The sequence below is a fragment of the Sebastes fasciatus genome, chromosome 13 (genome assembly GCF_043250625.1).
Source record: "Sebastes fasciatus isolate fSebFas1 chromosome 13, fSebFas1.pri, whole genome shotgun sequence".
NCBI lineage: Eukaryota > Metazoa > Chordata > Actinopteri > Perciformes > Sebastidae > Sebastes > Sebastes fasciatus.
The window spans coordinates 10,216,659-10,229,177 of record NC_133807.1 but is presented as its reverse complement, the minus strand read 5'-3'; the positions used below and the strand labels follow the sequence as shown (position 1 = coordinate 10,229,177).

At 41.0% G+C, this 12,519-nt stretch overlaps 2 protein-coding genes across 2 annotated transcripts; both read right to left on the bottom strand.

The window, feature by feature from the left end:
- Positions 1 to 86: 86 nt before the first annotated feature.
- Positions 87 to 6,793, bottom strand: LOC141780233 (SUMO-conjugating enzyme UBC9-like). The gene is made up of 7 exons (XM_074655368.1): positions 6,463 to 6,793; positions 6,115 to 6,200; positions 5,729 to 5,812; positions 4,798 to 4,870; positions 3,755 to 3,864; positions 2,605 to 2,684; positions 87 to 1,551 (listed from the first exon to the last, which is right to left on the bottom strand). Exons 2-7 carry the CDS (start codon positions 6,178 to 6,180, stop codon positions 1,488 to 1,490), a joined length of 477 nt encoding a protein of 158 aa, XP_074511469.1. The 5' UTR covers positions 6,181 to 6,200; positions 6,463 to 6,793; the 3' UTR covers positions 87 to 1,487.
- Positions 6,794 to 9,557: 2,764 nt separating this feature from the next.
- On the bottom strand, positions 9,558 to 12,519 carry LOC141780231 (3-mercaptopyruvate sulfurtransferase-like). The gene is made up of 2 exons (XM_074655367.1): positions 11,899 to 12,519; positions 9,558 to 10,149 (listed from the first exon to the last, which is right to left on the bottom strand). The coding sequence occupies exons 1-2, from the start codon at positions 12,488 to 12,490 to the stop codon at positions 9,851 to 9,853; spliced, it is 891 nt and encodes a 296-aa protein (XP_074511468.1). The 5' UTR covers positions 12,491 to 12,519; the 3' UTR covers positions 9,558 to 9,850.

Genomic DNA, 12,519 nt, shown 5'->3' with positions numbered 1-12,519 from the left:
CAAAGAACCCCGACTCCCCTGTAATTTCAAACACTGGATTTTGTTCGTGTTGTTTAAAAGTAATTCACTGGAAAAAAACCAAAACATTTATTTCTTTTATTCAACTTTATTTCACAATTTTATGCCATTTATTGTGTTCTTTGTTATAATACCACACACAAATGTCAACTGGCTAAAACAATATAAAACATAACTTCCACAATTTTTCAGTATTTATATTATGTACATGCACTCATATATTTAGAGGCAAAAAAATCTCAGGCCTTCGCTCGCTCTCAAGTGCACTTTCGTCCGTCTTCCTTGCTGGTTGAGAGGCCATTCCAATGAGGATCCTTCAGCTGCTGTTTTGCCAGATCGACTTGAGGATTTAATAGCTTTTTTTGATTTATAGCCTACAGGTTTGTGTTTATTTTTGTGAGCGTTGTGGGATAAAATAACGAAAAAGTGATGGTATGCTATTTCTAATGGATCGAGCTCTAAAAACTAACATACGCAGCAGCAGCTTTTGTTAGTTTTACAATGCAACGTCTCTATCTCGTACTATCGCAGAAGCAGGTGACAAACTGGTGTTGAACGTGCAGGAAGTGAAAACACTGTAAATAGTTTCACTCCCAGTTGGATTCACATAAAAGAATCTGAAGGTTATCTTGGCGCCACTGCAATAAAAGATGATTTAAACTCATTGGTGGAAGCAAAGCCCTGACCAATGTGCCCTCCTGTAAATTGTCCCTTCTCTGAGGTGGACAGAGCACCACTTCCTGTCAACATTAACTACCATAGTTAAGCTTACAACCAATATACAAGTGGCAGGATTGTCTTTTACCTGAATTTAACGCGTTGACTGTATTCTTTTGATGCTTTTCTGGGAACTCAGATGTGAGGGATGTGTGATAGGAACGAAACGAGGGATCCGCAGCACAACGGGAGGACTGACTTCCACTGTGCGTCTGACTGCTTTGTCCCAGTCCATGCCCATAATAAGCATGAACTAGCTACAATACTTCTGGGGTTCGATAAAAAACAGGAAGTTTAAGAATAAACAAAATCTCCTCCTCTGCCACAACGGACTAAACTACACAGAGTGGTTTGGACATCTTATTTCTACGGCTCTGTTGAGAGATTATTATGACTTATAGTATAAATGGAGGCATGAGCGAGCTCAGCAGCACTCAAACAAAACTGGAGATGTGGATTATACAAGAGTTACAAATAGCAACGGTCGTGTTGACGGCAGAGTTCTAGGATCATCAGCTATAAATATTTCTTGATGGTAAAATTATGACCTTATTGAACTTGTTGTTGTTTAAAAAAGAAAGGAGAAAAAAAGAGAGAAAAACAGGCTCACTTGTCACCTGTGTAATAATAGCATGATAATACTCAAAACTGGATTCTTATTGGAGTGGTCCATCATGTGCTGCCTGCTTCCTGTGTGTCACCTCCATCAGTTCAGGCTGCTCAGGCGGGATCCAGGCCAGCTCTCCTCCTCTCTATGTGGGGGCAAACTTCTTGGCCTGTGCCCTTACCCGCTTCTCATAGTCCATCCTGTTCTGACTGAAACACAGAGATAAAAGACATTTTAACCATAATAATGTTTTTATTTAAAAGGTCCCATTTCATAACTGATAACATATCAGCGTATAAAGTACTGAAAGAACAGGAAATATTTTTCTTCTTTTGTGTTATGACTTGCCTTTGGTCTACAAAATGCCTGTGACATGACTTATCTTTGCCTAGAAAATTCATGACCTCTGAATGAAATTACAACTTGAACCAAGGTTGGGATAAAACCAGGACGCTTAAAGGCAGGGTTGGTAAAGATTTTAGAAAATGTTTTTGTTATATTTGTTGAATTTCTCAATAAATGAAATGCTCTGACAAAGAAAAAGAAATCCGGTATCTGTGGCTCTCACAAGACTATAATAAACAATCATAATGTTTGGGCCTAATTAAACGATTGGACGGGCTACCTGCCGGTCTACCTACCTGCACTCAGAACCGTGCACTCATTGCGCGTCACCGGAGTCTTCCACAAGCTGATAGCTTGACAGCTGCGAGTACCAACAATGGCCATGTTCGCTGTTCACGTTCATTATGATAATTTCGGGGGAGTGGCTTCGGAGGGAGGCCTGAAGCGACGGACTGCCGGAGTTGCCGACTTGGCAATTTTCTCTCTAGATTTAGGGACCTTTGGAGCTGGTGCTGCTAGCTACTTTCATTGGAAAAGAGTTGGCAACACCGGGCTGGGTTTCGGTTGGATAGTTTTTCAAAATCTAGTGTACTCTTAGGAGTTTCTCAAGTCCACCGACGCTGCCTTTAATATCTTTAAATTATCTTGAGGATTAACTGTAAGTATCTACGTCTTCGTCACCCCCAAAAAGATTTGTCAAGGAATTCAGAACTGCATTCAGATTCAGTAAAATGCTATCGAACCCCATACCTTAGTACTGCCATTTGCTTAGTGAAACATAAATACAATTTGTGGTATGCAGCAAGGGAACACTAAAAATTCACACAGCAAACGTAAAAAGCCAACAACTTTCATTCAGGCTTCAATTGTAGGCTATTGGGTGGGTAAAGCGAAGTCATGAAAGCAGTCAGACTCACCAGTAAATTGTGTAAGCCTCTGCTTGTGCTGGGTCTTGAATGTTGGGCTCATTCAGCAGCTCCTGGATACCCAACAGGATCTGAAAACACAGTCAACAATCCTCCAGTCAGTGTGAAGCAAAGTGTGATAGTCTACTGGTTTATTTGAAACCTCACTACTTGTGCTTTCATTTCTGCTTCACGGCAGTTACCCCTCCTGGATCCACTGTCAGACTGTCAGAGTGGCAATGTCAATGTCATGATGAACCAGCTGATGTGGTACCGTAGAATAAGGTCATTCAGACAGATGTATGTATAATAAACTGAACTTTCATTTCATAGTTGGATTCTATTTGCATCATTTTACAATCTGTTCCAAGCTGAGGCGACTTTACAGTGTGCTGTGAGAATCAGAAGTTTCTGCTCTATTAGAGTTATTTATCTGAGTACATAGTTGTTGCTGAATGCAACTGCACTTTTGGTTTGTTTCTCAGATTTATTTTTTATAATAGTAGTATTTAGAAGACGATGGAAGTGTTTTTCATAAACACATTTTTGTATAGGTTTGTATGCATTTTTAATTGATCCATCATGGATTATGTTTTATTTAGATCAAGAAATGTAAGGTCTTGTTTAAGTTGTAGCCCTTAATCATGTTGTCATTTCCTTTTTGAATGTAAATGTAAAATATAAAGTTTTGAGTTTGAATAATATAATGCATACATAATTGTTTGATTAATAGTATTTATAGTAAGATTTGTTCTATTTTGTTTTTAAACCTTTAAACCAGTTAATTACTGAAGTTTCAAAACATATTCAACTCTGACTGTATAAGCTAATTAATTTCCCTTTATATCTAAATTAGTGCAGGGTCAATGCTGTAATTCTAGCACGGAGGAATCCAGGACCAAGAGGAAGCTGACGACCATCAACCATCTAGCAGCAGTTCAGTTACACAAGATAAACCAGAAGAGCACAGTACGGGGCTGGGTACTGTGTAATATACAGTGTAATAATATAAAATGTTGCGTTCAGTCCCTGCAGTGTACAATTACTCTACTCACACGTCAAAAGGCCTCAGTAGCGTATGGCTTGATTAATAAAGAGGTGAAAAAGTGCACCAAATGTTGATAGGAGTAGAAAAAAGAGAGAGACTGTGGAGAGTTCAGACCTGTTTGATGGTGATGGCGGGCCTCCAGTCTTTGTCCTCCTCCAGGATGGACAGACACACGGTGCCGGATGGGTAGACATTTGGGTGGAATATTGGTGGCTCGAACTTGCCTGAGTGGAAGTCATTGAAAAGAAAGTGAGAATTTTAAAGCAAGACTGACAGGGGACCGCTGAAGATTTCATTTACATAGTAAAATATAGTTCCTGGAGAGAGCTGCCATTATCTGAAGTCAATATCTCTAAAACACAAGAGGATCTGTTTAGTGCGTAGTGGCCACCCTCTGGTTCCCCCCCAGGTTAACACTTATTTCTGTCAGCACTGTTGCCGTTGTTTAACATGTTAGCTGCTAGCCGCCATGTTAAGAGCCGTGTGGATGTACTAGAAATGATCTGAATATCGTATTTAGCACCTTTAAAGAACAGATGAGTAGCGCTGCACCATCATACTCTACTGTGGCATCATTTATCATTACCAGACGGGGTATTATATACAAAGTTTTATGCAATTTCAGCATACAATATGTTTTGGATATTTAAAGCACTAGGGGTGTAATGATTCATCTACTACATCAACGATCCATCTACATCGATAGGTACTCGGCAAGCTGTCCTTCACGGGGGGGACGTATATCGGTCTAAAATGGATTTGCAAGGTAAATAATATATTGTATCGATACTATGAATGTGCACCATGTATTTCAGCGCGGCAAACGCTATATGGATGTATTTCTTTAGCACTCTAATAGTTAAGAAATGTTAAACGTTACTCCGGCTCACTCTCTCCGTGTATGACGTCATCGAAATGTGCCAGCAGCGCCAATCTCAGAAAACGGCAAGGATCACAAAACTATTTTAAAATACCGTCATCTTTTGCTCAGGGTTTTACACCAGGTGGTGTACGGACTAAACCTGGTATACTGACTTAGTCGCCAAAACTCTTATTTTCAGTTTTTCTTCTTTTTTTTTTTAAATATACAGCAGCATGTAAATATATGTCCTTCAACATAGAATGAAACCGTGTACCGGGTGTGGAGTGGTACTCACATTTGGGTGGTGAGGAAGGGTAGTCATCTTTGAACAGCATTCTGAGTTTATACAGTCCTCCCTCCCACAAGGTCTAACGAGAGAACAAGGAAACAATAACTGCTTTATTAAACAACTGCAAAGAGACTAAACAAAAGTAAAGATACAAGAATGGCCTTGTGTATTTGGCCTTTCTCTGTATGAAGGCCGAAGCAATTTTCTGTTTTGCAAGCATCCTGCACGCCTTGCTTAAATAACAAATAGACAAATAGCAACACTTGGAAGTGTCCTTCAAACTATGAACTTTAGATGCTGCGCTTATTATTTCCCCCAAATTTTTTTTTAGATTGTAAGGTTTAAAAGATGGGGCTGCATGGTGATGCAGTGGTTAGCACTGGCACCTCACAGCAAGAGGGTCACAGGTTCGAATACGGCTTAGGACCCTTCTGTGTGGAGTTTGCATGTTCTCCCCGTGTCAGCGTGGGTTTTCTCCGGGTACTCCGGCTTCCTCCCAAAGTCCAAAGACATGCAGGTTAGGTTAATTGTTGACTCTAAATTGCCCGTAGGTGTTAATGTGAGTGTGAATGGTTGTCTGTCTCTATGTGTCAGCCCTGTGATAGGCTGGCGACCTGTCCAGGGTGTACCCAGCCTTTGCCCAATGTCAGCTGGGATCGGCTCCAGCCCCTCCGCGACCCCTAACGGGATAAGCGGTTGCATATGATAGATGGTTTAAAAGATAAAATTTGCTTTGTGTATTACAATTTATTTCTTATGTCTGTCATATGAGTGTCATATGTGTATGTTGTTCTTGATATATATATATATATATATATATATATATATATATATATATATATATATATATTCATAATGTATTCAAAGGGTCTACTGGTGGAGACACATAGAGTGGCTGGTCCACTTTTATATGCGACTGTAGTTGTAGCTAACTTACTCCTTTCTTCCCAGGAATGGCACACTCCCAGTTCATCAGGTTCATGGTCCCATCAGGATTCTTAGTGGGCACAGCAACAAAACCCTGTGTGGTTTTAAAAGAAACACACAAACCATCACTGAATCAGGATCAGGATCATGTTTCATGCCAGGTGTAAGAGGTATACACTAGGAATTTGCTTTGGTTTTGTTGGTGCAAGTTAAACAGTATAATAACAAAAGAATAGATAAAAACGTTAGAATAAAATAACCTGAGTGCTCGTTGACTAAAATTGCAATCTACTTTGTGTCAGCAGCATGTTATGAACTAAACCTATGAAATCTAATAAAGTGTGCAATAACAGTTGTTGAATGAGGGTGAATGAGGGTGAATATGTTGCTGCTTACAAACGGGTGGTCTTTTCTCCAGGCTTTGCGCTCCTGGGACAGTCTGCTAAGAGCGATGCCAGACATTGCTGCTCATCAACGCCTCCCTGTGGGAAAACAACCCAAAACACAACAAGTATTCAATTAAAAAAAAACACTGTTCAGACCAGACTACCTTCTGAAGAACGCAGTAACGTTAAATGTTGGCCTTTTTACGACATATCATCGACGTTGACGTTATATGTTTATGAGACTACTACCATGGTAACGTCACATGTAGCCACTATACGCTAATCCTATAAAAACTAATACTATTAAACTTCTTTAACACCAGCAAACGATGCACGGCTGCATTTAAACTCGACTTACCTCTTGTTTTATTTGGCTAAATATCAGAAATACGCTGTTTTTGGGGCCGTTAGCTTGATGCTAATGCTAACGCTGTTGACTCCGTCGGTCGGAACAGAAGCAGCTCGCGGCTCTACTGGGCCATGTGGGCCGTACCGGACCGAACCGAGACAAACTGCGCTTTCATCAACATCCCCTCCAGCAAACTCAATCGACTTATATTGGTGTTATTGTTGGACAGTTCACACACGGCCGTGTTAAAACAATGTGACCAGTAACACCGTTGTTTCGACAGCTAGCCTCTCGAGCAAGAGAAGGACCCCAATTTGTTTATTTCGTGAGGACCTTCAGGCACTTCACTGGACGCCCGAGTGACACACGTCAGAGGCGTTCATTCTGGGGGAGTTCACGTTTTTTGGATGATTCAGTCATTTTGACATCATGCAACCCCTAAACGATTCGCTTTTCACTCCGTTTTTTTTTTTATTTGCTTATTAAAGCAGCAGTGGGTAGAATTGGAGTAAATATAATTTTAAAAAGTTATATTTATTAAAGGGACTGTTTGTAACTTCTTACAAATCTACCAGGTTGGTTTCCCATGCGCGCACACTACACATTGCAGAAGACTTCGTAGCTCTAAGAATATCTAGTAAATGTAGAGTGGACGTTTGTGCAGAAATAAATGCTGCAGCTCCTCCAGAGCAACAGAGGTTTTCCGTGTCTTGTGAAGTGACGGGGCTCCGCAGCGAGAAACGTTATCGTCTCCGACCGGGTCCCGGTCTCTCCCTCCGACCGCGGTTGGGAGGCTGAAGCAGGAAAAGCCAACACTAGGATCAGCATTGTTTCATGGAGAGACCTTCGTCTGGTCAGTTAACATTACTGCCAAGCAGCTGAAATATAGAGTGATATCGTGGTTTTAGCTGACGTGTGTCGCCTCACTGTTTTGAGCGATGCTCGTTCATGTCTATTTAGAGCGAGCAAGAGCGAGCCTGACGCTGACTTTCGTTGACTTAATGGCCACAGGTGTCGCTGTTAACAAGCATTTCTGATTCTTACAAACAGTCCCTTTAAACGCTATATCTATGGATCATTATATCCTGACAGTAGTGCATGAGACAGGTAATCTGAAAAAAGTCATGTGCCTCCGTCTCCTCTGGTGTTCCTAATGGCATCTGCAAAATTTCACAGACCGGAGAAAAGCAACCAATCAGAGCCGAGCTGGAGCCTTGCCGTCTCTGAGCAGCTGTCAATCACTTGCGAACTCCGATCAAATGGTCAAACTAGGCAGCGCTGATCAAATATGAATCAATATTCTGTTACTGTATTGCTTATTTCTTGCATAAAATGTTTTCAGAAACATCTTGTAGTGTACTGTTTAACTGTAAAATGAGAAAGTTTGTGACCCGGCAGCCATGTTGAGAGCTGTTGAGGAAATACCAAGCACCACCCACCAGCCGGAGCACAGCCAATAGGAACGCTCAATAGGAACGCTCTCTCTCTGAAATGACCTGTGATTGGCCAAAGTTTAAAGCCTGAAAACAGAGCCATGAGGAGGTGCAGAAGTCTAGTTTTCTCTCAGAACACTTGAATTACAATATTCTGAAAGGTTATTAGGATTTTTTTGCCCAATAATGCCAAAAATATTCTGCCTACTGCAGGTTTAACAGATTTTTTTTTTCACAGCAACCTGTCTTGTATTTCTAATATCTGGGTACTATGCATTATGCTTGTGCACTGTTATTAAATGTTATTAATAAGTACATGGGATTCCATAGTATTATCATTACATTTTGAAGTCAAGTAAAAGTCAAGGTCAGTGTGTAAGTCATGAAAATAATTTATTATGTCATTTTGTCAAGCTGTCATAGTGTGACCTACACTGACCAGAAACGTCCCTAACATAGTAAAATAGGAAAATACAGGCAGATTTCCAATACATTATATACAGTGTTTTTTTTTTCTTTTCGGAAAATCCTTCTGATTCTGCCTTTACGCCGACCTGTGTGTCAGTGGATGAGGGTCAGACGCCAAATGGACACTGAAGCTGCTCTCAGTCACAGAGAGGAAAGTCTGGTTTATTTGAAGCAATACGTACCTCTGCAGATACGGTAAGCAAAGTCTACAGTTCACAGAGAAGAATCGTTCAAAAAGAGTAGATCGTTCTCTTCTGCCCAGTGGTTCTCTTTTGTTCTCTTTTTTCTTTTTTTCTTTTCTACCCCAATAGTGCGTAGTAACAGCTGACATCATAAACACTGGTTAACATAACTCATTACATGCCATGTTTAACAGTTCAAAGATGCCAAATTTCCTGTAACAAAAGACGATAATGCAGGTTGGAATAAATGCATAGCTTTCACTGCAATTTTCTAAGCCACTCTCAAAATGGGAATCTTTAAATTATTTTGAACATTAGTACACATTTCTGGTCACATATGAGTTAAATACTGTGCATTGTACTGTTGCACATAGTACCACCATGGTGTAACAAAAGCTAAAATACATAAACTTTGCTCCGAAAATCGGGCATATTGCCAGACACCTCAAATCAAGCACAGGAACCGGACTGAACTGGTTTTGATTTCCTCTGCGTCAGCATCACATTTTTTTAAATTTTTTTTATGTGTTGTATGGCATCTCAACAAAAGAGGTCTTTTTGTGGGCTTATTATCTGCTTAATTTTTTTCTTATTTTCTGGATTCACACAAAGTTATATTTTAGTAACTTTGGAACAATTAAAAATGTTATAAAGAGAAAAAAAGCTAAATATTTTCTCATCAAAATCATCAATCCCATGAATTGTGAGCGAGACTTGGTCAATCGGTATTTCTTCCATTTACAGTATTTTGCCCTTTTTGTCTCCCATGACCGTCCAACAAAGCTAAATATGCACTTTTCTGATTACTGAATGAAGGAGTTTTCCTCCATGTCATGACATGTTTTACAGGGAAAAAAAGATATGACTCTGTACCCATGTGTAGCGCAACAAAACAAGATGCTCACCGTTTATTGTAACATTTGTAAAATAATTCATCAATATGCCCACATTGACCTCCTCCTATCAAAAAAGTGCACTTGTTTCATGAACCAAATGTCCTGTAAACTGTACCATTTTGAACTTGTTAAAAATACTGACAACTAAAACCCATTATGTTATTTCAGGATATTATATAAACCTTTCCAAAAATGTGCAACTTTCCTATAAAGGAACGTCAGAAAATTTGCATAAGAAGAGGAGATTTTCACTACAGGTATCTGACACCTGCTGAAACTTGTACAGCATCTCCTCAGCATTGGTAAAGAAGTATAGCCTATACTATGCGGCTAGTGTTATAGTTATGATCTATTGCTTGTTGGCAGCACTAACTGCTTTTCCCATCCTTGCAGTAGTCCACCGCCTCTCCTCTTTCATTCACACCTTCTTCCCCTCTCCCTCTGAGATGATGTGCTCCGGAGACGCCCTCTTAAACCATTCAGACCAGGAGCCGTCGTAAACACACACCCCGGGGTGCCCGAGCAGGTGAGCGGCCAGAGCGATGTGACACGCTGTGACACCGGACCCGCACGTCGCCCAGAGCGGCTGCTCCAGGTCCACTCCGGCCTCGCTGAACAGTCTGGACAGCTCCTCGGTTCCCAGCTCCTTCCCAGAGGCGTCCATGAAGGAAGGGAATGGCATGTTGATCGTACCGGGGAAGTGGCCCGGCAGCGTGTCTGTGAGGGCGAGGGCGAGAAAATTAAATAACTAAAATGACCCTCAAGGTTCACTTAAGATTTCTCCTGGAGCCACAACTAACAGCCTTCATCAGCAGATAGAGTTTGCTTAGTTGTCATGGAGATGATTCAGTTGTCATCCATGACAGTTAAACCACCTCTATTATAACTGAGCAAATTCTATCTGCTGATGAAGACCATGAGATGTAGCTGAAATAAATATTTTATTTTGTCAAACTAGCCTACTTGTACTGTCAAGCTTGTACTTGATGTAACAGCAAATAAGACTATGGCTGCATTTCAAATCCTTTTTCTTTTTCATACTTTTTCTTTTTACTTTTAGTACATACTGCAGCTCCCCTTACAAAGTACGTACTGTTGCATGCAGTATGCATACAATTGGGACATACTACTTTGTCATAACGTTGCACCTTGAACTTTGACCCTCTTGCTCATACAGTATATCCACTCTGCAGAGGACTGTGGGTCAGAATAGCCAGAAAAGCATACTGGCTTTCATACTGCAAAATGCAACCGGATGTAGTAGGACATCCTGGTAGTTTTTCGCATACTGAATTTGACATACTATGTACTGGGACATACTAACTATGCGTTCCAGTACCCCTACTATTTAGTAGGCCAGAAAAAGATTTAGTATGTCCCAATACATAGTAGGTCAAGTGCAGTATGCCAAACATACCAGGATGTCCTACTACTACATCCGGTTGCATTTTGCAGTATACGAGCCAGCATGCTTTTCTGTCTATTCTGACCCACAATCCTCTGTGCAGCTGATAGATGAGCCAGAGGGTCAAAGTTCAAGGCACAATGTTATGAAGAACTCGCAATTGTATGCATACTGCATGCAACAGTACGTACTTTGTAGGAGCAGCTGCAGTACGTACTAAAAGTAAAGAAAAATGACACAATTTACGGCATACTAAATAGTAAGGTAGTATGGGTATTGGAATACACAGCATCTCTATGACAACTGAGCAAACTCTGTCTGCTGATGAAGACCATGAGATGTGGCTGGAAGTCCTGGAAGAAATCTAATAAGTTGGACCTTGAGTGAATATATATATATATATATTTTTTTTATGTCATACCAGCCTACTAGTGCTACAAGTTTGACCATTGACAAAATGGAAATGAATAACTGTTTTTTGTTTACATTTTCATTTTCATTTATCATTGTTGTAGGTCTATGGTACGACGGTACAACAGAGTATTAGGGCCACATTGAGGGAAAAAAATAAATCTGAGATTTGGAGAATAAAGTCATAGGTTTACGAGAATTAAGTCATAATATTATGAGAATAAAGTCAGAAGTTTACGAGAGAAAAAGTCGTAGTATTATGAGAATAAAGTAATATTATAAAGTAGTAATTTTAAATATTATTTTATTTTTTTCTCGTAAAGTTATGACTTTATTCTCGTAGTTACTACTTTTTTTATTATGACTTTATTCTGTAAATCTCTGATGTTTTTCCCTCAATGTGGCCCTTATACTCTGTAGTACATTTGCACTTTGACCCTCACTGCATTAGACTTATATACTATATACTTAGACTATAAGCTGTGTTCATCACAATGCTCAAATGTTACTAACTGTGTAACCAGAAATTCGTTGCTAAAACTTGCAGAATAAGGCTGTGCACTTATTACATTTTCCCCTGAATGACACATTTTTATTATAGACATTTTTGACATCTATGGCATCACTTCTGGTTCAACCCCTTTGCTCACCGTCTCTGGGCTCCGGCTCGACCCCCCTGAAGCGTCCTGCTGACCTTGCATCCACCACCTGGACCTTCTTGGTCTTCATGTTCTCCAGGATGTCTTCATAGCTCTTCACCCACGACTCATCCACCACAGCCGCCTTGTACTCTCTGAACTCCGGCTTGCAGTAGTCAGCTGTCACGGGGTAGCCGTCAGCCAGCCAGTTCCGCATCCCTCCGTCCAGCACCGACACCAGGCTGTGTCCGAACAGCCGGAACATCCACCAGACCCGCGGCGCGCCGAACGACCCGAAGTCGCTGGTGTCGTACACGACGACGTGCGTGTCGCTGCCGATGCCCAGGTCTCCTACGTACTGGGAGAAGTGGCTGGGAGTCGGCAGCATGTGGTCCAGAGCGGAGGTCTTGTCAGAGCAGTCGTCTATGTCGAAGAAGGAGGAGCCCGGGATGTGTTTCTGGGTGAACTCAGCCCGCGGGTCTCGCTTGGTTTTCGGCAAGTACCATGACGCGTCCAGGATGCGAAGTTTAGGTCCGACGAGGTTGTTTCTGACCGCCTCGGCCAGCCACTGACATGACACCAGAGCCCGGGTCTGAGCCGCCATGACGAGGCAACTAGAGAATAATAATAATA

What these genes read in the sequence shown, in the direction of transcription:
- LOC141780233 (XM_074655368.1), bottom strand. Translation starts at nt 6,180, where the DNA reads ATGTCTGGCATCGCTCTTAGCAGACTGTCCCAGGAGCGCAAAGCCTGG. An exon ending in CCATTCCTGGGAAGAAAGGA is followed by an intron (nt 4,871 to 5,728) that starts GTAAGTTAGCTA and finishes TTCTCTCGTTAG; the next exon opens with ACCTTGTGGGAGGGAGGACT. An exon ending in CCCTTCCTCACCACCCAAAT is followed by an intron (nt 3,865 to 4,797) that starts GTGAGTACCACT and finishes ACTTCCACTCAG; the next exon opens with GCAAGTTCGAGCCACCAATA.
- LOC141780231 (XM_074655367.1), bottom strand. Translation starts at nt 12,490, where the DNA reads ATGGCGGCTCAGACCCGGGCTCTGGTGTCATGTCAGTGGCTGGCCGAG. An exon ending in CGAGCCGGAGCCCAGAGACG is followed by an intron (nt 10,150 to 11,898) that starts GTGAGCAAAGGG and finishes TCGCCCTCACAG; the next exon opens with ACACGCTGCCGGGCCACTTC.